General features: G+C 41.2%; 1 protein-coding gene across 1 annotated transcript; it reads left to right on the top strand.

Annotated features, from left to right (window-relative positions):
• The first annotated feature begins 8,982 nt into the window (after positions 1-8,982).
• On the top strand, positions 8,983-24,884 carry LOC116725898 (divergent protein kinase domain 1A-like). The gene is made up of 5 exons (XM_032572302.1): positions 8,983-9,281; positions 22,813-22,947; positions 23,034-23,141; positions 23,226-23,408; positions 23,480-24,884. Exons 1-5 carry the CDS (start codon positions 9,228-9,230, stop codon positions 24,290-24,292), a joined length of 1,293 nt encoding a protein of 430 aa, XP_032428193.1. The 5' UTR covers positions 8,983-9,227; the 3' UTR covers positions 24,293-24,884.
• The last annotated feature ends 2,515 nt before the right edge of the window (positions 24,885-27,399 follow it).

The raw sequence follows: 27,399 nt of genomic DNA, 5'->3' as shown, positions 1-27,399 counted from the left end.
ATTAATAAACAGAGGAGTTCATGGTCAAATCCACGACTGCCAGGTACACAAATGCAGGAAAACGAGCCCAAATCATCACCCAACCACCACCGTGCTTCAATGTTTGTTCTGCTTTGCTGTTTTTGGAAACTTCTGTGCTGCAGTCAAACATCGCCACTTTTGCACCATCCGTCTAACGACGTCTTACTACAAGTTGATGATCATTTACTAAAGCAGGGTCAATGCATCCTTTTTCCTTCAAGCAAACTTTCTTGATCACCCTGTCAAACTTGTTTAGCTTAGGTTTTCTTTGATTAGCAGTCATGTCAGGTATTAACGGCCGCCCTTTAGCAGTACTGCATCGCTTCACATTTTCAGCTGTGTGAGAATCCAGCTGACAGTCATTTGCCAAAACATATCTGTATAACGGGCTTAGTCTTCCTGAAGACTGATTCTGCTCATCTGATGGGGAACGCCTTAACTCCTTATGTCCTGTGGACTGTAGCTTGCAACTTTTTAAATTTCATTATGTGAAAACGTCAGACTTCAACAGATTTAGAGGGAATATACCTGGCTATCCAACTTAAAATAGTACATGATTTTCATTGCAGTTACAACTATAATGAAAAAGCCGAAAAGATGAAAGAAACCACACAAAAAATATATTTTTTAATCAGAAATTTTTAAGTATGACCTGTCCAGGGTGTATCCAGCTACTCGCCCCTCGTTGAAGAAGCTGGATGGAGATGGTTGTGGCTTAAGAGAGGAAGAATGTGGAGTCAATGTAGCCAGTTAGCAATATGGACACAAGCTGGAGACTGATCATCCCTGCTGGGTCACCAGGGAGAGAGGGTATGATGTAGAAAGACCCGAAACATTCAACAATTCCAGGAACATCAATGAGGACGCATCCAGATGTATCAGTGAATTCATTGTCACTTGCCTGGCTTTCACTGTTGTGAAAGGACAACTGGATGACAACCAATTTCGAGCAAGCAGTGTTCATGTCTTAAGTCTGTAAGAACATGCATGGCCCGAAAATCCACCAAGTGAAGATGAAGTGTTTAATGGGACCAGGAGTAACACGACGCACAGGCGCAAAAACCTGGTGAGACACAGGAGGAGCCCGGCCCGGGGTCTCCCCACAGCGCTGGGGTCTTGGAGTGTTGTCGACTGATCCTACAAGCACAGAGTCAGACCACACAGATCAGAGGCAGATTAAGTGTCATGTTGGACGCTATTCGCTTAACCCATATGCAGAACACAAACAGGAGATGGAGGAATCAGATAAATACAATTTATTGATGAACAGATCAACAGTAGTGAAATGTGAGTAATTTCGAGACCCCACTGGATCCGGGGCGTCAGTGATCTGAGGACTGGAGAGATGACAGGTAAGTGGGTTGTAGGAATTATGGGGAAGGAGGAATGGAGCGGGCTTACTGGGAGAGATGAAGAGGATTCGCCAGGGAGGTAGGTCGTAGAGAGGCTGGAGTCCGGGTTCTTGCACAAGAGAGGGGTTCCGATGGCTGGGAGTAGCCGAAGGGAGGCACGTCGGAGGGCGGGCAGGTAGTCGGACCGTAGTCGACCGAGGGACCACGGGAGGAATCCTGTGAGAAGGTCAGAGGAAAAAAGGCTCAGATTAGCTGAGTACACGAATAAATTCTCAGAGAACTACGCTCAGAGGGGCTCAGGGTACCAAAACAGGTATAACACTCCGGCGCCGGCGAACTGGCCACCCGCTCCTCTTATGCTAGTGTTGATGACGATGATAACGCACAGGTGCGCGGCGACCATCCTCCTCCAGAAGCCTCCTTATGGCTCCCCCTGGTGGACAAAACAGCTCTCTACAAAAACTCCAGCCTCTAACATTAAGTAGCAAGCAGCTAACATGACTTTACTGTGGAAACCGTATATATATGGCATATATATATATATATATATATATATATATATATATATATATATATATATATATATATATATATATATATATACCATTACCTGTTTCATATCTGAAGAAAGAATTGACCACAGTGTGAACTTCACCCCTGCTTCTCTACTTCAGTTAAACTCCCCACAATCCTTTGCTGCATCACTATCTCTGTCACATTACCTAACAAACACCACATAATCAACCTCCTCCTCTCACATCCTGAAACAAACAGCAACAAGATGGAAATAAATATCAGTTGTTAATATTGGCCCAGTGTTATTTATCGGAACGATGTCGATACGTTAAAAAATGAATAAAATCAGTCGATACCAATGTTAGTAGCGATATATCACGAATTCCTAACAAAATGCATTATTAACAAATAAATGTAAAAAAATATATATATATAATTTTCCTTTCAGATCAAAATTATTCACTGCTCTGTTTTGTTTTGGTCACATAGTAAAATGCAAATGGCACTGTACAGTTTTTGTTTTCTAGTTTCACAATTAAAGATGATAAATGAAAAAAGGTTTTCTTCTAAAAGTCTGCAAACAAATTCATTCTTCTAAACATACTGTCTTTATATGTAGGTTCATCAGGAACACTGATGCTCTGATCCTCTGCTTTTCTGTCGCAAGCTGATTTTTGAGGTCTCTAGCGCCCTCTGTGGGGAAATCGAGTGTGAACATCCACCATCGACAAGCCTCCTCAAACTCGCTCGAAAAGCAGCCTCTTTTTCACCAGCTGTCTTTTATTCATTTCAAATAATAAGTCAAGAAATGCAAAGTTGATTTCTGTCGCTTTATTTCACAATATCATCATCTTGTTTGTTCCAAAAGAAAAAAAAAGGATAATAAATCTGTATCACTTGACATTTTCAGCTAAATGTACAAGTGCAGACCTCACAATGTAACAACCTCCAGTCTCTCATAGGACAGTGGGTTTTTTTGTTGTTGTTGTTCTGATCATGTAGAAGCAACAACTCAGGGCGGATGAGTCCATCATGAGCAGAAAACATTCAGTTTGCGAATGAACTCTCTTCTCTTCACAGCATGTGACGCAGTGTGAAACGACTTCTGATCACATCTCTGCCACAACACACCTCTTTGTCTTCAGGGGAACAAGTCCAGAAACACAAGACATTTTCAACACATTGAGCTCTTTTTTTATCACATGTATGGAACTACACAGGAGTTATTACTTTGCATATATTGGGAGAAAACAGTGAAAGCAGCTTTAGTCTGGTCTTCTTCAGTTTACTCGGTTGGGGTGTGAATAAACAGGCTTTCTGCACGGCCTTGCGTGACGACGGAGGATCTGGAACGAGAAAATGGCCGACAGGTCGACTCTGGAGGAAGGCGGTTCACCTGAGGCCGGCGGCCAGCTTCTCCATGGCCGCCTTGCGCTCCTCCGCCTTCTGCTGGGAGCGCCGGAGGACGTTCCTCAGCTCCTGGAGGTGGTCCAGCGTTCCCACCAGCTCTCCCTTCACCGTCTTCATCTGGCTCTCCAGCATCTGCGTGTGGTGGAGGGAGTTCCTCCTGTAGCGCCTGGTGGAGCGCACCTTCTCCTCCAGGTCCTCCACTGCAGGCGACGGCGGAAGGTACAGTGTGACACCAGAAAAAAACACACACACACACCAAGATTTAACAGATGTGAAGTTACAGACCCATGTTCTCCTGGTAGCTCTTGCTCTCCGGACCGGAATCTGTCTTCTTCTCCATCATGTTCTTGGTTTGCTGCAGCATCTTCTCCATCTTGGCGAGCTCGGCGGCCTTGGTGTCGCTGTCCCGCCGGATCCTCAGCAGCCCCTGCTCCCTCTGGGTCAGCTCGCCTGGGAACTTACTCATTTCCAGTCCTGAAAAATCGACACGTCAACAACCGGTGTGCCAAACCTCCTCTAAAACCCCAGACAGAAGGATGATACTTGGACGGTAAGTTTTCAGCATCTGAACTTGAAGGCTCTGAGCAGCTCGGTCCTCCCTTTCACATGAAACGCTGGTTTGTCTTTCAGTTCAGCTGCTCTGCTGCTGGTATTCGGCTTTTAATAGGCCGTAACCTCAGCATATGCCTGCAGGTTATCTGAACACAGCCTCTCTTAGTACAAAACATTACAATTAGCCAGTCATAAGACTGTTACTGCACAGCCCTGAAGAAACGGGTCATTTTCTCAGTCAGTCAGAGGCTGCAAAGAACAAAGCAGACGGTTTAAAAATATTGTGACATCAGATAACCCCTAAAGAACAATACTACTGATGTATTTTTCAAATAACAACTTTGTATCTGGAGGAAATTGTAATTGATCACCTAAAAAAATTAAATAAAATAAAAAGTTTCTTACAAACTTTTTCTCCTACCTTTTTTTATGCCCTAAGAAAATCAAAAAAAAAATTGGAAAAAAAATCCTGACACAAATGATCCTAATTCATGCATGAAAGGGTTAAATTTGGCTACATATAGCAAGCGTTTTGAAAGAAAAGTGACCCAGATCTTATTGTTGGAACTGAGAATGAATTTGTTAAATGAAGCCCAAACCAATTTGAATTTTTTTTAATTCAGCAAATGTACAAAATCCTTTATAAGTTTTTGATCAACATCACTTTCCGTAAAATAAAAAAAATTAAAAAAAACTCTGACGTGGCGTAGTGGTTAGCGCGACCCACATTTGGAGGCCTCAAGTCCTCGACGCGGCTGTCGTGGGTTCGACTCCCGGACCCGGCGACGTTTACCGCATGTCTTCCCTCCTCTCCTTCCCCCTTTCCTGTCAGCCTACTTTGTAAAAAGGGACTCTAGAGCCCACAAAAAAAAAAAGACCCCCTGGAGGGGTAAAAAAAAAAAAGCTCTGACTACTTTGACCCAGAGGGTTCGGACACCTCGGGTTTGCAAAGCGTACCTTTTTTTTGGTCAGATTTTGACTAAATTAATAAATACATGGAGAGATTCAAGCCATATTTTGCCTTGCAGGATTAAAAGCTCTGCAAAATGCTCCGTTTTACACCCCAACGCCGTTACATCACCAAATAATCAGCACAGCGTAGAATGAGCTTCTTCTGCGTATTTCAAGCTTCTCTACTGGGACACAGACTGCTCCTTTGATTCCAGTTGATCAGAACCTGATTTGATCGTAGTTTTAATCGGCCTGTGCTATTATTATGATTGCTTCGCCACACGTCCCTGTTGCCTCCCAGGCTATTTGTGGCTTCTTTCTTCTTCTGCTGTGTGACTTGTTCTTTCTCTACAGCCACCTTTGTCCCAAATGCTGATCACATGCAAAGAATAATGACGGTGGGGGAAAAAAAGACCAAAACAAAAATCAGATCGTTTTGAAATGGAGTGATTTTGAAATGGGGGTAAGAGAGGAGTTTATTTTCTGAACAGATTTGATATAATGCAGCATTGCGGAAGAGAACAGCTGAAACTGAAGGAAAGAAGAAAAGTGTTTTGTAGAACGTTCCAGCATCCGGTTCTGTTCTCTAAGTCCTTCTGTTTATTACAGGTCTTCATCTGCGAAACGCTCCACAGTAGGAGACCAGAGATATGAGTGGGTCGTTCTTGATGATATTTAACTCTGCAGGCTGACAGAGAAAACATTAGTCATCACATTTACATAAAGTACGCTCAAAGTCATGCTATCGCGCCATCTGGGATGCAGTTTTAAGCCTGGGCTGCGTGTTTTCCGAGACGCTGCAAAGTAGAAGTGCTTCACTGTGCGGGATGTGAGAGATTCTCTGAGGGAGACACATCAGGGGATTCTCCATCTGGAAGAAGTGACACGAGTAAACCAGTAGTACCAGTACCAGTAGACTCTACTGGTTTGTACTGTACTTCTCCATTGAAATCACTCAAACAGATTAGATCAACATGTTCCAATAATGAGCTAATTCATCTCAGGCCGTTCAGACACTAACAGGCTCCTGCTTAGGCTATAGCCTGCCACCTTGTGGTGGCTGAGGTACACAGCAATTTAAATTCACAGTTCTCTGCAGCAAAGATGGAGCAATTTTAATCCCGTGTGGATCACAGATATTCCACAATAAATTCAAACTTGTGCTGCTGACTCAATTAAAAGGGGAGAATTATGTAAAATTGACTTTTTTGAGCTATAAATCATGTTATAATGTTATTCCCTCATCAGAAACAAACCTGGAGTGTTGCCTTGATTCTTTCATGCATGTTTGAGAAATCCTTTAATCTCCCATGGCAGCCATTCAGTTGTGCAAAACGCCTGGATGGACCTATCCCCGCCTTTGAAACGTAGCTCCTCTTCTGGGCTTCCACCTCACAGACCAGCCCAGACCAACCAGCAGCAACTAGCAAACACCTGGTGGAACTGCTGAGCTCAGGACAGGAGCTAAAAGGTTAATGGAGGAGTTTTTAAAGAGACAGCGGCCCAATTTTCTGGAAGTCAAATTTCTTGTAAGTCATATTTTTTTATATATATATATGTATATGTGGGTGTGTGTGTGGGTGTGTATGCGTGTGTGTGTGTGGGTGTGTGTGTGTGTGGGGGTGGGTGTGTGTGTGTGTGTGTGAAATATGTGAAATATTTCAGTAATAATAAAAATAATAAAGTGAGTGCTTTTACAGCTCAAAATATGTGTTTTATTACCAATACTGATGCTGTGAAACAGAAATCCTCTTACCTAATCAATCAAATTTAGGAGAAGAAGCTGTTGATGTTTTCCAGACAGAGAATTGTACCGCAAGCGTTGGAAATCTTTTTTATATTGTATTAGATTTGATTAAATGATTTAATCACAGCTGACATCAAATCAAACAATACAGCCTGTCATTCTCAGTGTTTCCTCTGCACTGAACCTTTGCTGGTTGCTAGTTCTCTTATGAAACATTTTTCATCTACCCACTCACAGCTTCAGGGTACTCAGCGCTACAGCATCCTGTAAATGCTCTGCAGACTCTAAATGGCTCTCTTATTAAATCCGTTTTTCTTGACAATGACACCGGATTTGTTTAAATCCTTTTTTCTGCTGTCACTGTAAGGAATCCTCCAGCTCTGTTATTCTGCATAAATTCTTTTTCTGTGTGCAATTAACCGCCGTCTCCAATTAGTGAAAACAAATTGCTCTGTTGTGATGAATGATAAGAACAGTGCCGATTAGATAAAGGATTGTATAACACATTTCATTGGTCCAGTGGCTTCAGATGGAGTCTTACTGTACATATAAATGTTGATTTATAAGATACCAGATAAATAATTCTGTTCAACGACTGATTTTTATGGAAAAATGTCAAAATAAAAGATTTTTTAAAGATGGTGTGTTGGTTTCTTTACACATATGGACCACTTTGTGTCGGTCCATCAGAAAAATAATTGCAATAAAATACATTTAAATTTGTGATTGTACCTTGACAAAATGGGGAAATGAGTGATCAGTTTCATACTATTTCATTCAAAAAAATAATCTAAGTTCTGTTAAACTAAAAAGTTGACGCTACAGATTTTCTTCTGTCATCGATTGATCAGCTGATTTTTTTTTTTTTTTAGCCATCTGCCTCGCTCATTCTTTACCTCTGCAGTCAGATGAAGAAGCAGCTGGTGTGACTGAACCAGAACCGGGCTGCGGGTCCAGATGGTGTCAGTTTCAGGGTCCTGAAGAACTGTTACAGACCCGCTACTGGGGGTTCTGAAGCACCTCTTCTGCCTTAGCCTGACTGGAAAACTATCGGCCTCCTGGCCCACCTGACCTGTCAGCACCTACTGCTGCTTGGCTGTCATGGAGCTGCAGTTGAAGACCTCATCATACAAAGCAGGCAGCACAGTGAGGATCCATGTTCTTTGTTTTCTCCAGAACATTTAGCACCATTCGGCCTGATTTGCTTTGTCCGAAACTCCAAAAAGACTCAGCTGGAGGCCTCAACAATCGCCTGGATTAAGTGTCATCTGAGATCAAATGGTTCTGTCTAACCAGGCAGCACAGGAGAACCACAGGGAACTGTTCTTTCACCGTTCTTTTTCACTTTGAACATCCAGAACAAGTCCTAGTCCTACCACCTGTGGAAAATACATAGATGTCTCTGCCATTGTCATGTGTAAGAGTATGGGTTAGTGACCAGGGCATCTGGTCTGGAGGACACCAGGAGAACCGTTTCTTGCTTTGTTTTGTTTGCATGTCCATTCATGTGGTGTGGGTCCCACTGTGTGGTGCACATCAGAGCATTATAGGCAGTGTAGGAAAACATTCATAGCACAGGTGGATGTTGATGCGTAGGTTACCTATAGTTCATGATTCAGCACAAATTTAAGGAGGTAGTTCACTTTTTAAAGAATCTTTATCCGTTGGAGGATCTCTAGTTAAAACTCACCACACAGGAGGTCTTGATGCTCAATTCCGATTTTTCTTTTTGCTGAAATCCGATTTTTTTGTATGTTTGGTTCATTCTACCAATTAAATGAAAGCGTTTCAGCACAACTTTCTTCAGTCAAAGTTTACGTCTGGATTTAATGTGTCTGGCTTCTTCTGGTGCGGAATTAGAACAAATGTCTCACATCGATGACATAAAAGTCAGATAAAGTGCGACGTGACCGTTGTGACCGCAGACGCTTTGAAAACTTGAAAACAACAGGATACGTATCAGATTTAGCATCATATATGGAAGTGACACAAGTCGATTTTTGGGGTGACGGAAAGAATTTAAAAAGATCTGAATTTGGCTGCTTAGGTTTCTACTAAAAAGTCGGATGTGGGCTGCATTTATCTGCTAGATGAATGTAACCGTAAATGTTCACATTGCTGATTTTTTTTGGACGGTGTGGCCCTGTGTTTAGATGGTGGCCAAAAAAAGAGACTCGCCCTGGGCACCATTCATGCAAGGACCGCCACTGCCAAACACTAATAACCAGACCAGAAAGGTCTGATACCTTCTGATATTTGGCAAAAAGTGTCTCACTAAAAATTGTACTTCTCCATTTCATCTAAGTGTCTTGAAAACAATCATATAAATCTGACAGAGATGAAAACCATACAGCAGCAAACCACCAGCTTTCTAACAGGTAGCTGTCCTCGCTCTGTAATTGGTCTAAAACGCCCCCCTACAGCCCCCCTTCCTCTACCCCCAGCAGAGATCATGGCCCCACATGAGGGAGCCTGAGCTGCAGTCGGCGGCGCGGCTCAGACTGCCTCCTCCTCGCCGCGTCCCGGCTCGCATCCCCGGCGCTGCCGCCAGGATCGATCATGCTTTATCTCGGGATGTTTTCCACGGCTGGCCCGCACGATGCCGCCTGATGCGGATGCATGAGTGTGTGGCAAACTGATTCAGACCGCAGCAGATGTGAGATGCTCTTGCCTTCGCCATGGCCAAAGGTCCGTTTCCATGGGGGGTCCTCAGAAAGCCTCTGTATGTCCAGGTAAGCTCTCGGGGTCCCCCCCCCCCCCCCATCCCCTTACCACACACACACACACACACACACACACACCTCTCTCTCTCTCTGTTCTGATTCCGCTCGCTGCATGAACAGCAGTGCGCGCGCTCAGCCGGGCTGTTAACATGTAGAGAAAAGACATGAGGATGCGGCTGATCGCGGGTTCACGCGTGGCGTGTTCGCCCGTCACATTTTGATTCTGAATCGTTGCGAATCTACAGAATCATCTGAAGGTTTTCTCCGAATGACTCACTTGATGCTCGGCAGGGATCAGCCGTCTTCCTGAGCCCGCGGTTGCCGTAGCAACCACTTCCATGGTGCAGCTGGTACATCACACGTTCAAACCGGGCTGCTCTGAAGGCAGCAAAAGTTTTAAAATCACAATACAGGTCAAGCTCTTTACACGCATCTGTTGCCAAACCTGGCCGAGAGATGAGTACAGTATCGTCCAAGAAATTACATGATTTATGGCGGCAGCATAACCGCACTCTGATTTTTTTATTTATTTTTTTTGTTGGACGTCAAACTGAGGCGTCCAACATGAGTGTTAAACTGCTTGGAAAGCATCTTGAGGACATTCAGAGGAGTTAGCCACTCAAATGCAGCATTTAAATCCAACGTAAAAGCTCAGAGAAGGATACCGATATTCAGATTCAGCCTACTGTAACTGGTTTGCTTATTTTCTTTTTTTTTTTTCCTGGTTAAATACGTTCAGCTGAAGCCACTTGTTTTTTCCCCTAATTTAGGCAGATTCATCTCACCTCTTGTCTGCGCGCACGCACACACGCGCGTATGGAAATGCGCGATATATCGCGATATATCGCGATGTATCCCGCTGCTCTTACAGGAGTGAAAATTCTCAATATTCTACCCGCTGTGAGTAACTTCACTGAATGAAGACAACATAAAAGATGCACGAGATACAGACACACTTACAGTTTCAGTTGAAGTAAGATTTTATTAGAAAAACAAAACCTTTTTATAATTTGGAAGATATTTTGTATTTGTGTTGTTTATTTGCATTTTAAAATATCAGGACATACGCTTGCATTTTTGTCATTTTTAAATATGAAATAAGATGTTCTGATCAGTTTCTCAGTTTCTTTTAACCAGATTTCGTACTATTACTCGAGTATAATTTTGGGGGGGTACTCTCCTGCTTTATGTTCTTTTCTCTGCGGTCTGTGCAGGTTTTCTAAAAGTGGGACAATTTTTTATTTTATTTTTTTAAGGGAAGTTAGATAGAGTTGCAGGTTTTTAAGCTTTGTCCATATTTTGTTTTTCTTTTGAAATCTCTGCCTTTGTCCATTCAAGAGAGTCGAAAGGTCATCGTTTTCACTTTTAGGAACATCTTCATCCATACAAAAAATATGACCCAACATACTGTAAGAACCATGTGCCGATGCAGCCCAGTCAGTAAAATACATAGCATGTGCTTAAAGGACTCATTTGTTGCTCCTGACATGTCTGGGATCAAAGGGTAGGTTAGTAGAGACAAGACTAACTGGAGATACTTTCTGCTCACAGCATTGCCATCCATGATAACTTTTTGAAGGCACTTGGATGATACAAGTTACAGCAATATTTAAATTCCCTATGGCATAAAAACGGCATTTTTGAATTTTAATTTGTTTGAATTTATTTTGGAGAACTAAAAACTGGTCCATCAGTGATTTTGTTTAAAAATATTACCTCATAAAGCTGCACTGTGCAACTTTTATAAAGATTTTTTTTTATATACATATTTGTTTAAACTGTCACTATGTTGTGACAGTTTGGCATGAGACAGACAATCTATAAAGAAAAACTGATCTCCTCTGCCATCTCCCAGGGCTATCTAGAAACAACCAATCAGAGCCTGGAGGCGGGTCTTAGCGCTGTCAATCATACAGAGAGCAAGCTGCAGCTAGCAGAGCCGGTCACTGATGACGGCAGATAAACGGTTTTTCCTGTAACAGTAAGTTGTTTCTCCACCATTAGTGTGTTTGGCAGCGAGTGAACGAAGTTGAGTGACAGCGCTAAGCCCCTCCTCCTGGCTCTGATTGGTTGTTTTTGACCCGGCGTGGTGCATTTCTTCCATCCATTTTCAGACATCTTTTCCTGGGATTCCAGTAATCTGTGAATTGAAACCATGCTGAACATTTTCATTCAGATCCACCCAAAGCCAGAGTGATTCATGTAGAATCAGAACCGGTCCAAACAGAGGCGTCCACCATGAGTGTTAAACTGCTTGGAAAGCATCTTGAGGACATTCAGAGGAGTTAGCCACTCAAATGCAGCATTTAAATCCAACGTAAAAGCTCAGAGAAGGATACCGATATTCAGATTCAGCCTACTGTAACTGGTTTGCTTATTTTCTTCTTTTCTTTTTTCCTGGTTAAATACGTTCAGCTGAAGCCACTTGTTTTTTCCCTAATTTAGGCAGATTCATCTCACCTCTTGTCTGCACGCACGCACACTCACACACACACCCCCACCCACACACACACACACGAATGTTAGAGACAAAAAAGTGTCAGGACCAGTTAAAAGAAGGAAGAGAGAGGCGCTCTCCAGGGACCGCTCCGAGCGCCGCTCCGTTTTCTAGGCCACCGCAGCCTTCCAGTGACAGCTCAGGAGGTGTCGTCCAGGGACCCTCTGAAGGGAAACGATTTCCACCAAAAATACAAAAACTGACTGCAACGTTACTCCTGCTCCATCTTTAGATTAAACACTCTGATTTAAATCATACTGTGATTTAGATCATGTAATTGAACCTTTTCCTCGCAGTAAGGAGATGCTTCAAACGCAGCTTCTGGGAAAGTGGTGGTGTCAAAAATAAAAACCGAAAAAAGATTCTGATTCGTTTTAGCGTCAGAACATGAGTGAACAAACGTCATCATGAAGCTTTGAGAGATTTTGTTTGCCGAATTTGAAACAGGTGAAGGTATTACTAAAATAGTTGAGGATTATTTCAATAATTGATTCATCATGATTATTTTTAATTCACTATTTCAACGTTAGTTGATATTCAAATCTGGTACAGACATGGAAAAGCATGTTTTTTTCCCATATCACAGTATGGACTACTTTGTGTTGGCCTATCACATGCCAAAAAAACACACTAACCGTGTGTGTGTGTGGGCGTGAGGGGGAGTGTGTCTGTGTGTAGTGATGAGCTTTGTGTTCTTTTCTTTAAAAGGGAGGAGTTTTTCTCTGATTTACTCAGATTCCTTCATCGTGTCAATCTTTTAACTGAATCCCAAGATGATGACAGCAGTTCACTAAAGATCTGTAAAATAAGCTCCATAAACAGACATTTTCCAACGCATTCCGTCCAAAAATCCAAAGTTTTTCATCAGTTCCAGCAAAAATGCAAAAACACAAAATATTACCAGGTATTTACTCTAGTGCGAATACTTTAGTACACTGAAAATAAAACAAAACTAACTGACAAGTAAGTTTTGTTTTATATCATACTATTCAGCATGACATAGGAGTTTGTTTTAAGCCAATAATTCTTTAGGATTGTTGAAAAAATGACCAGTTCCACTGGCTGATTTTTCACTTATGGGAAAAGCGTCTTGTTATAAGTGAAGAAAGTCTTCCTGTAGAACTAGTGCTTTAAAAAAATCAATATTAAGAAATTAGTGACTTAATAAAGAAGCTCCTATATCTTATTGAAAAGTTACTTATATGTTAGTTTTGTCTTTTTTCAAGTGTGGTAAGATGTTTGTTCTAGACAAAAATTCTTTGCAGCAAATCTCCTGTGAGGCCACACATAACTGAAAATATATACATTTAAAGTTACCTATCAAGCCTGGATCTTTGTGGTCAGAGCTGAGGAAGTGTCCCGTCAGCAGGGTTTGTGTTATAAAGAACAGTTTCCCCATCAGAGTGTGAGGGGAGGAGCAGAGAAAGGCGGTCCTTTCCCAGACGTTTCACCTGGCTCACGCTTCTTGTTGCATAATTTACGACGGTTGTCTAATCTGTCGGTAATATTTGACAAAATGTCTCCTCGAAGCCTCTCCGTCTTTTGTTTCCGAGCCTCCTCTCATCTGCACAGCTGCCCATTAAACAGCAACCTCTGAGGGAAAGCTTTATAATCATACATAATGGATGAATGGTGGGCAAGCTGCAAAAAAACCCCAAAAAAAACCAAGCGTTAGGACAGTAATATGTGGCTCGTGATCAGCTTTAATCTCCTCTCTGGCTCAGTAGTTCAGCATCAGGTACAGCATGTCCTCCATTTTTTGCATGCAGTTTATCTGAAGCTTCAGGGCTAGTAAAAAAAATAATAATAAAAAGAAGCTCTCCGACAAGGTGCTGTGCGTTGGTGTGGAGGAGGGAGATCATCCAGATAAAGACAAGCAGCTTTTCTTTTTCTCTCCCTTCACCCATCTCAGCATATGGTCACAGTCAGTCGCTAATTAATAGCTGTCACAGAGGCCACAATCAATATTACCTCATTAGCCATGTTTGTGTAAGTCTCTTCTCTCGCAAAGGGTCAATACAGAATCCCATGGATGGAAATGCATCAGAGAGAGCTGAAATGAAAGCCGCAAAGTATCAATTAGAGGAAGCCGAGCTGTGTGTTTGTTTCCCCCACTGAGGGATATTTCCGTCAGGCTTTTTGGTTTCCCACCTACGGAAAAACTGACGCGGGGTTCGGGCAGCGCCCACTCATGTGGCCAGGGCAGTTAAATATCCAGCGGGTGGTCACGGTCAGATTAGTAAATAAGCCAATCGATACAAAAATAAATAAATAAAATAGCAGGGGGAGTGTGATGGAGAAGCTTCAAAAACAAAGCGATAACACCGGATTCTTACCTTCATCTAGATCACACCATAAGTTAAAAGATGCTTGTTTTTACACCAGCTGCAATTAATGATGGAATTTACTGTTTAATTGGGTAGAACGTGTGGAAAATGAATGTGTATCAATATTACATGAATGTTGTTGCAATCCCAGGAACCGTTTAAACAACGTATTTAAAAAAAAGAATTTAGTTTATTATCAGTTGAAGTGTAATCACCCACGAACCGGAGATGAGAGTCACTGAAGAATACAAAGAAAATTACTTCTGATAACCAAATGGAAATATAGAATAATGAATAAAGTTGTTATTCAACTGATTATATGTTGTTGTTTTTTTGTTGTTTTTTTTACATATTTGTTAAAACTATCACTATGCATCAGAGTGCAAAGTGTTGTGCATGTTATGAGACAAATAATCTGTGAAAAAAAGGCAAGCTCTTCCATCTGAAGAAGAGCACCGCTCCTGGTCAGAAACAACCAATCAGAGTTGAGACACGCTACACTACAACAGAGCCTGTCATGAATGCTCATGCCAGTTAGCATAGCGACTGATGGCAACGGTTTTCCTAGTACATTACATTGTTTTGCCACTATTAGCGTTTTAGCAGCACCTATACAAGCATGATTGACAGCATTAAGACCCTCCTCCTGGCAATGATTGGTTGTTTTTGACCAGGAGCGGCACATTTCTTCAGACAACAGTCTTCTTTCACAGATTATCTGTCTCGTACTTTACGGTCATGGTGACAGTTTTAACTAATATGTAAACAACAGATTTCTGTAGAAAGCCTGGTAACGTCATGAAATCACCAATTATCAAACAAGCAATAAACATTAGATTTTTAGACAAGATCAAATGCCATCATCAAAATTATCAAGCAAATATACATCAAATATGTTGATCAATATTCCACTTACTACTAATGAAAAGCAACTCAAACAGGTTGTTTTCTAACCTTGATTTAAAGGAACTCAGTGTTTCGGCAGTTTTGAATGAAACTGAATGCTGCTTTTCCGTGTTTGATTCTGGTTCTGGTTCTGCTCTGCATCCCCAGAACCACAAGACCTGAGTGGAAGTCTTGGTTGAAGGTACAAAAGACTTGAGATTCTGTTGGAGGTTCTGTTATTAGCCGGATAATGACCCAATAGCCAAAGTCACAAGAAAATGGTTTAGATCAAAGTAATTCATGCCAGAACGGTCCTGTCAAAGTCCAGACCGACGGTAAATCCAGCTGAATAGGCTGCTATGGGTTTCAGTGCCATGACTGTACCAAACCTTTTCCTTAAAACTGGATGATCACAGAAGAGTACAGTGATTAGAGGCCACTTCACAGAGAGAAATTGGATTAGCAAGTGACTTACAGAGACTGCTTGAAAGCAGATTTCTTCATTATCTGTAGTGTTAACAGCAGAAAATGGATGCAGGTTCCATTTGGAAAGAGACTCATATAACAGAATAATTTAATCTGTTGTTCTAGTGTTGAAAATGATCAATTTGTTTTTGGTTTTTTTTGCTCTTTCTTCTACTAAACTGTCTAAAATCTTTGAAAGGACAAATAGGAAAATGGAACTTGGCTTAAAAGACAAAAACTGCATATTAGAGAAAGGAGAGCAGAATGAAGAGACGGACGACGTGTCAGATATGAAGTGGAAGTGAAATCTGTGGACTGTAGATGGGGGGGGATCCATCACTGTCATGCAGTGACTGCAGGACTTGTCAACAGATGGAGAGGCAGCGTTGATTTCCTCTAATGCTCTCCATTTGGAGGAATGCCGCTGTGGACACGGCCAGACTGGAGTCAGAAAGAGAACCAAAAGACAAGATAATGACTCTGGAGTGTCCCACATGTAAACACAACTTACAGTGAATTATTAAACATCCACTGGGATGAATACACTCTGATTCAGCTCTTCCAGCCTTCACCCAATCATGTCCTCACACACTTTTATCAACTTGTACCTCTTGCACAAGCAGTCCCTTGAAAAAACATTCATATTCCCTGAACTTGTCCACGTTTTGTCACCTGTTATCGACTTTGGCATAAATGTTAATGAACTGTGTCTCAGTGCAGCTCGGTGGGTGTTTCTATTAATATTAAGCTGTTTGGATACAAAACTCTGCAGATTGTTTTCATCTACTATTTGATTGTTACTGTATTGTGAAATGAATCACTTCCTTTGGAGAACCATGACATGCCTTAAAATCCCAGTTCTGATTTACTCACACATTTGTTCTGTTTGACTTTATGACTCTATTTACAGAAGAACTAACAACATTGACAGGAATCCGAAAGGAAGCAGCAACTCCAAATATTCAGACATGTTCCAAAGGAATAAAAAAAGAAAGTCACGTAATTAAACAAAGTGGAACTGAAGTCAAATTTCTTGTTTGTGTGCAAAAATTTGGCAAACAAAGATGATTTATGACTGAATCTCTATGTTCTATAATCAATCCACTGTAGGGAAAAAAAATTGTTAAACATTTCAACCCCAAAATTATTGAAATCCGTATCAATGATAAGTACATGCATTATATTATTGTACACAGAGTGTAAGGAGATGTTGGTTCAGAAATTTTCTACTGCCATCAAGTGGCTGAGAGAAAAAAAAGACTATATGTTACTGCCATTTTACTTAGAGGTTCTTAGAAGTCAACATTATGATGGAGAAGCAGAGAATATTTTTTATCAATTTAATAAATATAAATTCTGAACTGTGTGCTCCTGTTTGTTAGGTAAAGTGACAATAAACTCCAAGCCAAAAGAAACTGAAATCTTTACGTTAACATTGAGATTGTGCCGTTTATTTGAAAACTGCTGCAGATACAGAATTCTATGTCCTGGTTATGAGTTGTGCACATCTTATAATCTTCAAGCTAATGTCAAAGGTCATTGCTTCTTTGGCCAATAGCATGAATACCACTGACCCTATTGTAAAATGTTTAGATTTAAAACCAGTAACAGGCTTCATAGGAAACAAATGAATAAGTAGTTCATGATTACAACACTGACTTAGGAAAATCAATTAAGCAAGCTAATTATAATTTATTGAAATCCATAATGCGCTCTTTGAGCTAACAATGAAACAGGAAATGGAACTGTGAGATATTTTGTTTTGAACATTAGCAGTCTCCGCAGTTATTTTTCTGTTTTTCTGATCGATCCTCTTTAGTTTCTGTTCAGCTGCTACTTTTTTCTTTGCTTTACTTATTAAAGTAAGAATGTTACAAAAGAAAGTTCAAAGAATAACATACATTGTATGAGACAGATATAACACTGAATTACAAAATACAGACATTTCAACTTAGACATTTCAACTGTTCCCCATTTTTTTTTTTTTTTTTTTACAAGTTCAGTCTATCAGGTTTTTTCACCACTCTGGTAGATCTTCTTAACACAGGTGGATCATCCCTAATACTGTCCATGTTGCAATGTGTTTCAGTTATAGGAATAATCTGAGAGTCCTTAGAATCTTCATTCGACTCATCAACAGGCTCTAATGGAATTTTCAACAAACTGCGACGATTTCGTCTCAAAACTTGTCCATCTTCAGTTTTCACTTCAAATGAACGTGGAGCTACTTCCTGCAGAATAGTTGCCTTAGTATTCCATCCCTCATCATCCTGAATCCTTACTGGGTCCTTGTATGACAATGTGGGTAGAATCTTAGCTGATCTGTCATAATATGACTTTTGTTTTACTTTCTGCTTTCGTAACCTGTACTCCAACTTTGACGATTTCTTTGCACCTTGTTCATTACTGTCATAACTTGGCAGAGTTGTACGAATCTTCCGATTCATCAAAAGTTCAGCAGGTGAAAACCCACATTGCAACGGCGATGATCTGTAGCTTAATAAAGCTAAATACGGATCAGAGTTACTATCTGCAGCTTTCTTCAGAAGTTGCTTAAGAATATGAACACCTTTCTCCGCTTTTCCATTCGACTGTGCATAATGTGGACTTGATGTTACATGCTTAAAATCATACTGTTCTGTAAACTTTTGCCATTCTCTGCTACTAAAACATGGTCCATTGCCACTCACCACAATATGTGGAATGCCATGCCTTGCAAAGATTGATTTAGCATGTGTTATGACACAATTTGATGACATATTAGCTAATAGAGCCATCTCTGGATAATTTGAATAGTAATCAATGATCACTAAATAGTCTTTACCCTTAAAATGAAACAAATCCATTCCCACTTTCAGCCATGGTGATGTAGGAATGTCAGTTATTATCATAGGTTCTTTGCTCTGTTTGTTTCTAAATGTCTGACATGTTTCACATTTGCTTATTAGCACCTCAATGTCCTTATTTAGTCCAGGCCAGAAAACTGAATCCCTAGCTCTTCTTTTACATTTTTCAATGCCTAGATGACCCTCATGAATCCGCTGTAGAATGTCCTGTCGTAACTCTTGTGGAATTACAATCCTGTTGTTTTTCAGTAATAGTCCATTCACAACACTTAAATCAGCTTTAACATTGAAAAACTGTGAACATGAGCCTATTGGCCATCCTTCATCCATATTCTGTATGACTAACTGCAACTCTGTGTCTTTAGCTGTTGCCTCAACTATTTGCTGTAGCTTTCCATCTGACACAGGCAACACAGTGGACACCAAATTCACATGACACTGAATATCCTCTTCAGTTGAACTCACACTAGTGTCTGTAGGGGCTCTAGACAGAGCATCAGCAAGAATCAGATGTTTCCCTGGAGTGTAGATCAATGTAAATTCATACCTCTGCATCTTCATCATAAGCCTCTGAATCCTTGGTGACATCTTGTTTAGATGTTTTTTTATGATGGCAACCAAGGGTCGGTGATCTGTTTCAACTACAAAAGATGGCAGACCATACATATAGTTATGAAACCGTTCTAGTCCATAAGCCAGCCCCAAGCATTCTTTTTCTATTTGAGCATATCTGCATTCAGCTTTGGTCATGGCTCTGGACGCATAAGCCACTGGCTTCCATTGTTCATTCTCAGCCTGAAGAAGAACTGCTCCAAGCCCATCTTTTGAGGCATCTGTAGATAGTTTTATTTTTTTAGTTGGATCGTAGAAGATGAGCACCGGTTCCGTAGTCAGATATTTTTTTAATTCCTTCCACTCTTGTTCATGAACTTCTGTCCACTGGAATTGACTATCGTTGTACAGGAGTCTGCGAATGTTTGTCATCTTTGCACTCAAATTGGGAATGAATTTTCCTATAAAATTAATCATCCCCATGATGCGTAGGACACCCGTTTTGTCGACAGGCGGTGGCATTTTCAAGATAGCCTTTATTTTATCTTCATCTGGTTGAACACCCTGGGCAGATAGTTTGTCTCCGAGAAACATAATTTCTTTGACGCCAAACTCACATTTATTTTTATTGAGCTTCAGTCCATTTTTCTGTATGCGCTCCATGACGCGTCTCAATCTGTCATTGTGTTCTTGAGCTGTTGATCCCCAGATAATGATGTCATCAATGTAGACTCTCACTCCTTCCAAGCTTTCTATGATCCGCTCCATCGCTCTGTGGAATATTTCTGGTGCCGACTTTATTCCAAAAGGAAGTCTTAGAAAACAGTATCTTCCAAAAGGCGTGTTAAAGGTACAATACTTGGTACTGCTTTCATCCAGCTTTACTTGCCAGAACCCTTGTGCTGCATCCAACTTGGTGAAATATCTTGCTCCAGCCATCTCACTGATTATTTCCTCTCGAGTGGGTATTTGATAATGTTCTCTCCTGATGTTCTCATTTAGATCTTTTGGCTCCATGCATATTCTCAATTCTCCATTCTTCTTCTTGGTAATCACTATGGAATTAACCCAATCGGTGGGCTCTTCCACTTTCTGAATGACTCCCAACCTGGTCATTCTGTCCAACTCATTTTTCAACTCCTCTCGCAGTGGTGCTGGAATGCGACGTGTAGCATGCACAACAGGTTGAGCGCCCTCTCTCAGCTGAATCTTGTATGTGCAGGGTACAGCACCTAATCCTTGAAAAACATCCTCATAATCCTGAAGCATTGCATCAACAGGGTTATTAGATTCATTCAATTCAGTGTTTATGTGATACACTCTTTTCACCAGTCCAAGTTCTTCACATGATTTATCACCTAAAAGTGACTCATGATCTTCTTTTACAACTGAGAAGAACACAAGATGTTTTGTTCCTTTAACTGTCACATTCAGCTGACATGTGCCAATGCACTCAATTGATTGTCCATTATAGTCTCTTAGACCCGACTTTATTTCTTTTATATGAGGTTTTACTTGCATTTCTTTTATATCAGACATGCTAATGAGATTCGCCTTAGCACCTGTGTCCAATCTGAACTTAACTGTGGTTCCATTTATTAACAAAGGAATTGTCCATTTATCATCTCTGTCAACACACTGCACTTTTTCTGACTCATTTTCACAATTCACAACACCAATAAAGAATGTGTCACTTAGGTCAGTTTCCTCTACTAAGTTTACACGATTCCTCTTTTTTTCTTCTTTCCTCTTCATAAAGCATTGCTTTGCAAAATGATTCTTTCCATGGCAATTTAAACACTGCTTACCATAAGCAGGACATTGTCTCACTTTATGCCGTGATCCACAGCGCTTACAGTTGATAACGGCTTCCTCTGGCAGCTGCCTCCTCAGTGCATTGCGTTTTTTCTGGCAGGACACCACTCCTACTGCCGCTGCTCCGTCACTGAACTGTGAAGTAGTTCCTGTTGAAAGTTCAGAAAATGTCCTCACTTGCTGCAGACACAGTTCGCTCGCCCGACACATCTTTACAGCTGTTTCCAGGGTCAGTTCCACTTCTCTCAGCAGTCTTTCTCTGAGCTTCCTATCACGTACACCAAAGACGATCTGATCTCTGATCATCGAGTCCTTCAGCAGGCCAAAATTGCATGACTGAGCTTCTACTTTCAGATCTGTCAGAAAGTTATCGAATGGTTCATGCTGAGTCTGCATTCGGGAACGAAACACGTATCTCTCATAGCATTCATTCTTCTTAGGTGAACAATGATCATCAAATTTATTTAGCACAACATCCAACTTTCCTTTGTCGTCTGGTTCATCAAACACGAATATAAATGTGTTGTAGACTTCCAAAGCCTGCGCTCCCGCTATGGTCAGCAACATCGCTACCTTTCTTGGCTCCGGCTTTGTCTCCAAACCCAATGCGGCGACTTATAGTTGAAAGCGTTGTTTGAAGGCACGCCAATGCTCATCCACGTTTCCCGTCAGCTTCAAGCTCTCCGGTGGTTTCAGCTCCATGGTCGGCCTCTCAGTTCACTCCTGACACCATGTTATATTCGTGTTTGATAATGACCAGGCATCTTGTATTGCTCAGACACTTTTATTAAAGTCTCTTATCAGGCGTCTGCTCACACAGGTTTCTTACAGGTGTGTCACCCAAGACTCTCTCACTCTGTTGTTCTATTCTTTACATTTATGCATTCACATGAACTCATGATCGCCACCTAGTGGGCATAAGTATAATTCATTCAATCATCACATCCTCCTTTCTTTAAGCGGTCAGGAAGACTAACACCTCCATGATCATTTTTTGCATCAGCAGGCGATATACAGTATATTTAAGGTATTTCCGGCTTCCACATTAGGTAACAAAAACTTCAGATGAACAACAACGTGTATTATATCAGTTATATATATAAAAAAGCAATCGACCCTTTGCATCTACGGTGCGTCACTTCGTCATTCGAGGCGCCATGACGGACGTCGGAAGTGAGGGACGGGAGTATTGAACAGAGCGACTGGAAATTGTTTTCGCCAGTTTATTCATAGCTTCTACTTGTTAGAGTCAAGCTAATTTGTCTGTGAACTTAATTCAGGGTTGGGGCTCATAGACGGCGGTATTTACGAAAGCCTGAAATAGCTAGCTTAGAAACCGACCCATGTCTCCTCCCTCCTGATGGGTTTATCAAATTGCCGACGTTGCCTGATTTCTTACCAGTAAGATAAGAAAATAATTCAGCAGGTTTAGGGACATCTGCTGTAGATTTGCGGATGTGTTTGGGATGACTGGCCTGTTGATGACCCAGCTTACACCCAGCCAGCGTTAGCTGTCTGACAGATGGCCTCACATTTCAATGCATTGGTTCATGGTTAGCTCAGTGACTGCAAATGTTTTTTGTTTTTTTTAATTTGCTGGGACATTCTGCTCCTTGGAAACCAGTAACAGTTCAAAATATTTTCCCATTTGTAAATAATCTTTCTCTGTGAGAAGATGTCAATCTCCAGATTGTTTTGATATCCTCCTAGTTTGACATTGCGTTAACACACACCCTGTATGCTCCACCAACGCAAACTGGTAAAATACCGACTGCTGTAGAGGAGTTAACAACACTTGATAACACATGTAATATTCAGTTACAGTTAATAACAGTTAATAATAACAGTTAATAACACATGTAACCTATCTTCATTTTAAAGATCTGATGAGAATCAAACAGAATTGTTTAGGAAGGCAACAACCAGGCTAAGTGGGAAGAGTAGTTGTCTTGCAATCCAAAAGTTAGTGATTAGGCTCCAGTTTTCCTCCCTACCTCATCCTGATGTGCCTCTGGGTTGCCTATCAATCGCTGTATGAATGTGCTCTAGTACCAGTAGTAATTATGTACATTTAACCCATTTAACTACAATAGATTTTGAAGCTAATAATCAAAGTAACAGCGGTTTAAATCTTTGAAACTTGTCTCCAACAGGCCAGATTCTCCTACCTACACATGAAGTACCTGTTCTTCTCCTGGCTGGCTGTGTTCGTAGGAAGCTGGATCGTGTACGTGCGGTACTCGTCCTATACAGAGCTCTGTCGAGGGCATGACTGCAAAAATTCCATCGTGAGTACTTTCATTCCCTTCATGCACCAATCCAAGCGATCAAAGTGATGTGTCTATTAAGATGTGGCTCTATTCGTATTCATCAGTGTGACAAATACAGGAAAGGAGTCATCGATGGCACAGCCTGCAGCAGCCTGTGTGAGAAGGAAACACTTTACCTGGAGAAGTGCTTCACTGCCAAACCTAACAACCAGGTTGGAGGGGAATCGATGCCTTTTTCTGCTGTCTGCTTGTTATATAACCAACTGCTCCTATAAGCACCATGTTGTTCTTTTCAGGTTTACTCAGGAAACTGGGGAGATTTACAAGGAGTCATTAAGTGCCAGATGGAGGAGGCACCCCATTATGATCTTGGAGGCGAGATGGAGCCTAGAAAAGAGGCTGCTCCCGTTGCTTTCAACAAACCCACAAAGGGAACCTCAGTGGAAAAGTTCAGAGAGATGATAATCAGCCATCTGAAGGTCAGGAAGGCTTTGTTCAAGTCTAGATTCAAAGCCTGGGTATGTTCTAAAGCTTATTCATTTCTCCACAGGCAAAAGTCGGGGATCAAGCCAATCTCGCAGACCTGGCAACCCAGGTATTGTCCTTTACAGATTCCAATAAAGACGGTCATATCTCGCTGCCAGAGGCTCGCTCCACCTGGGCCCTGCTGCAGCTCAACGAGTTCCTGTTGGCGCTCGTCCTGCAGGAACGAGATCACACACCCAAGCTGCTCGGCTTCTGTGGAGATCTGTACATGATGGAGAAGGTTCCGTACTCTCCCCTGTACGGCATCAGCCTGCCTTGGATCGTTGAGCTGTGGATTCCTGCAGGTCTGCGGCGCAGCATGGAGCAGTGGTTCACCCCCTCGTGGCCCCACAAGGCCAAGATCTCCATTGGCCTGCTAGAACTAGTCGAGGACATTTTCCACGGCACCTACGGAAGCTTCCTCATGTGTGATGTGAGGACTACCACCTTCGGCTACAACGAGCGGTATGACTTTAAGGTCGTTGACGCCCGATACATCATCCCTGAAGCCACCTTCCAGGAAAGAATCAGACAGCAGCGTTGCGACGTAGACGAGGACTGTCTGTATGGGACCGACTGCCTCACTAGCTGCGACCTCACCAAGCATCGCTGCACACCTGAGGTCACCAGGCCAAACTTGGCAAAAGTCTGTGACACCCTTAAGAATTACATCCTAAGAGGAGCACCGTCTGACCTAAGCGATGAGCTTGAGAAACAGCTCTATGCTTGTATGGCACTGAAAGGTTCGGCAGAACAGATGGAGATTGAGCACTCCCTCATTCTGAACAATCTTAAGACTCTACTGTGGAAGAAAATCTCCCATACAAAGGACTCCTAATCAAGACGCCTGGGCATTCTTGCTTCTTTAAAACGGACAATCAGTTTCGTAGTGGAAGCATTCCACTTATATTTAGTATTACCTATATACATGATTTAATTATAAAGCTGTCTGTTCAGTCATTTCAATATCACCTCATGTACTATTTATTCTACAGAGTAAACATCGGACGGTTACCGGTATCAAGTTATATCTCATTACAATAGACTAGCTTAGAAAAAGTGATCTGCTTCAGTAATTCAGTTCAAATAGTTTGACTTACTCTATACAGTTCACTGTGGCAGCATCTCAGACTGGTAACATGAGTTCAGTTTGAGATGTTTGGGGCTTTTTCACATAACAAATGGGTCTGCTGTGGTCATGAAAGGACAGACACAGTCAGCAACAATACTCAGGTAGGTGTCATATGGTCTCAAGAGGCACAAAGTATCCCAAGGTGTAGTTGCCAAACCATTATACCACCACAAGCCTGAACCACTGATGCTTTATGTTGTTACACCAAATTCTGACCCTAGCATATGAACAATGAAGCAAGAATCAGGATTCGTCAGACCAGGCAACGTCTTTCCACTCTGGAGTTGTCTGATTGTGATAGATGTGGGTTTTTTTTATATGTACTTCTGCTGCTGCATCCATTCTGCTCCAGGGTCTAGTATGTTCCATGATCAGAAACAGTATTCTACATTCTTTGCTTGTTACAAGTGCTTATTTGAGCTACTGTTGCCTGTCGATCATCTTGAGCCAGTCTATCCATTCATCGACATCTATGAGGTATTTCCATACACTGCTATTAGCTGTATAAGTTATCTTTTTTGGACCATTCTCTGTAAACTTGAGAGACGGTTGCGTATTTCAATCCATGTTTTATTGTTGTCTACAACAAATTCCAACCCCAACATCTTAATCGGCAATTTCTGAAATACTCAAACCAGCCTGTCTGGTACCAGCCTCTGTCTGTGCCACAATCAAACTAACCCTTTTCTGCAGCTCGGATGGAACATCTCATCTTCACCACGTCTTGATGCCTAAATGTTTGGAGTTTCTGCTATATGATTAGATTAGGGGTTTCCAACCCTACTCCTTGAGATCTATGGTTCTACAGCTGTTAGATGCGTCGGTGCTCCAACACAGCAGAATGAAATGATTGAATTACTTCTTCAGTGTGCCATCAAGTTTGGCAAAGGCCTGATAAGAAACTATTCATGTGATTCAGGCGAGTTGGAACAGGTTGGATCTACAACTGTAGATCTTGAGGAGTAGGGCTGGAGAGCCCTGGATTAGATGATTTAGCAATTCTGTTAATCAATTCAGCCAATGTACCCAATAAAGAGGCCGATGATTATCCTTAAAGCTTTTACTTTTTCATTTTGATGATTATGTTATTTTAATTAGCATTAAAATCCAAAAAGTAGTTTCTCAGAATGTTAGATTCCAAAATCAAAAAAAACTTTATTACAGTAATATGGGCCTGATGAAAAGTATGTTCATCTCTACACAATATTCACTTAGTTTTTGGGCAGGCTCTGTTTCGCATAAATTTCTGCATCACTGCAACAACGTGGGATGGAGGTGATCAGCCTGTTGTTCTGCTAAGGTGTGTTTTGGCTTTATTAGTCTTCAGCCCATGTGGCCTTTTATCTTCCTTGCACTCCATCGATTTTCTGTTGAGTCAGGCCAGTTTGTCAGTACTATGATAACATGGCCATTAAAGCAGGTACTTTAGCAGTGTGGGCAGCTGCCAAGTCCAGCTGGAAAATAAAATCAGCATCTCCCATTACATTTGTCAACATCAGGAAGCATGAAGTGGTCTAAATTTTTCTGTACTAACCTTAAAAGCTAATGGACCAACACTAGTTGATGACGTAGTACCTCAAATCGTCAGTGACTGTGAAAACTTTATACTGGTCTGATAGTTTGGATTGTGTGCCTTCACTCCCAAGTGAAACACTACTTTGATTTTCATCTTAAAAGAGGACTTTAGACCACTTGACCATTACTCATTTTTCTCCATAGCCCAAGTTGTCACAGGTCTCGTCTGATCCATGTGTGACTTTTTTAGCTGGCAGTTCATACTTTGCAAGTGTGTCCTTGATCTTTGAACGGGTTTTCCTTTACAAGCTTAAAGCTCCAGTTATACCTGTAGCTTTTGAACCTTTTTCCATCCACTCAACTTTATGAAAATACTTTGATACAGCAGTCTGTACAGAAATAACAGTGCTGCTTTACCGTCCCATTCAAGTTGTCCGTCTAAATCACCACTCTCATGTCAAGTCTTCCCTCTGAGATGCAACATACTCTGTATCAGATCTATAGAGAAGTTGGAGTTTTGATTAGCTGTGAAATAATCTTTAACATAAAAACTTGATATGTCTGTGTATAACTATTATACAAGCTTCACTTTTTATTCAAGTTACTGAAATAACACCTCAATTGTGTAACAGCAGATAGTATTTAAAAAGTTAGTTTGAAACCCTTAGTTTCAGCTGTACTATTTTAAGACAGACATGTTCATTTGTTCTAATCTGTACAGAGCAAAGTAGGTAGCCCCTCTCACATCATTTCCCCCTGCAGTCATGAAATTCTGATAGTTATGGCTTTGAAGCTATAACTGACTCATGTCTAAGGTAAAGTTGATAAAACTTTACCAGAGCACCACCTAATGGCAGCTTATGATACTCCATGGGGTGAAGAATTTGAAAGAAAAAGGTCAAAAACACCCTTTTAATAATGCTAATATTTATATTTTTGTCCATTTAATTACTTCATGTCAAACTGGACATCATTTTCTGATGCATTTTGGAAACAGGAACAGTAATAGCTACTTTTTAGCTTTGAATAACATGAATTAAATCATAGTTTGAGATTTTTGGGCAATTGGAATTACTAAAAGAATTCCATGTCTTCTGGGTAAAATTGAGGGGGTTTTTTTGTTTGTTTTTTTTCCTGGAGAAAAGAACCTCCATCTTCATTTGCAGTCCTTTTAAACGTCAACACCACAACTGACAACTTCACCACACAAGTCCAGAAAAACTTTGCCATACTACTCATGCTTCTACATCAGAGCTGTGAATGAACTGAAGTGAAGAAAACAAAGCAGACTGGAAAAC

Source organism: Xiphophorus hellerii, chromosome 9, assembly GCF_003331165.1.
Source record: "Xiphophorus hellerii strain 12219 chromosome 9, Xiphophorus_hellerii-4.1, whole genome shotgun sequence".
Lineage (NCBI taxonomy): Eukaryota > Metazoa > Chordata > Actinopteri > Cyprinodontiformes > Poeciliidae > Xiphophorus > Xiphophorus hellerii.
The sequence above is the reverse complement of the archived record's forward strand: the minus strand, read 5'-3'. Positions and strand labels throughout refer to the sequence as shown.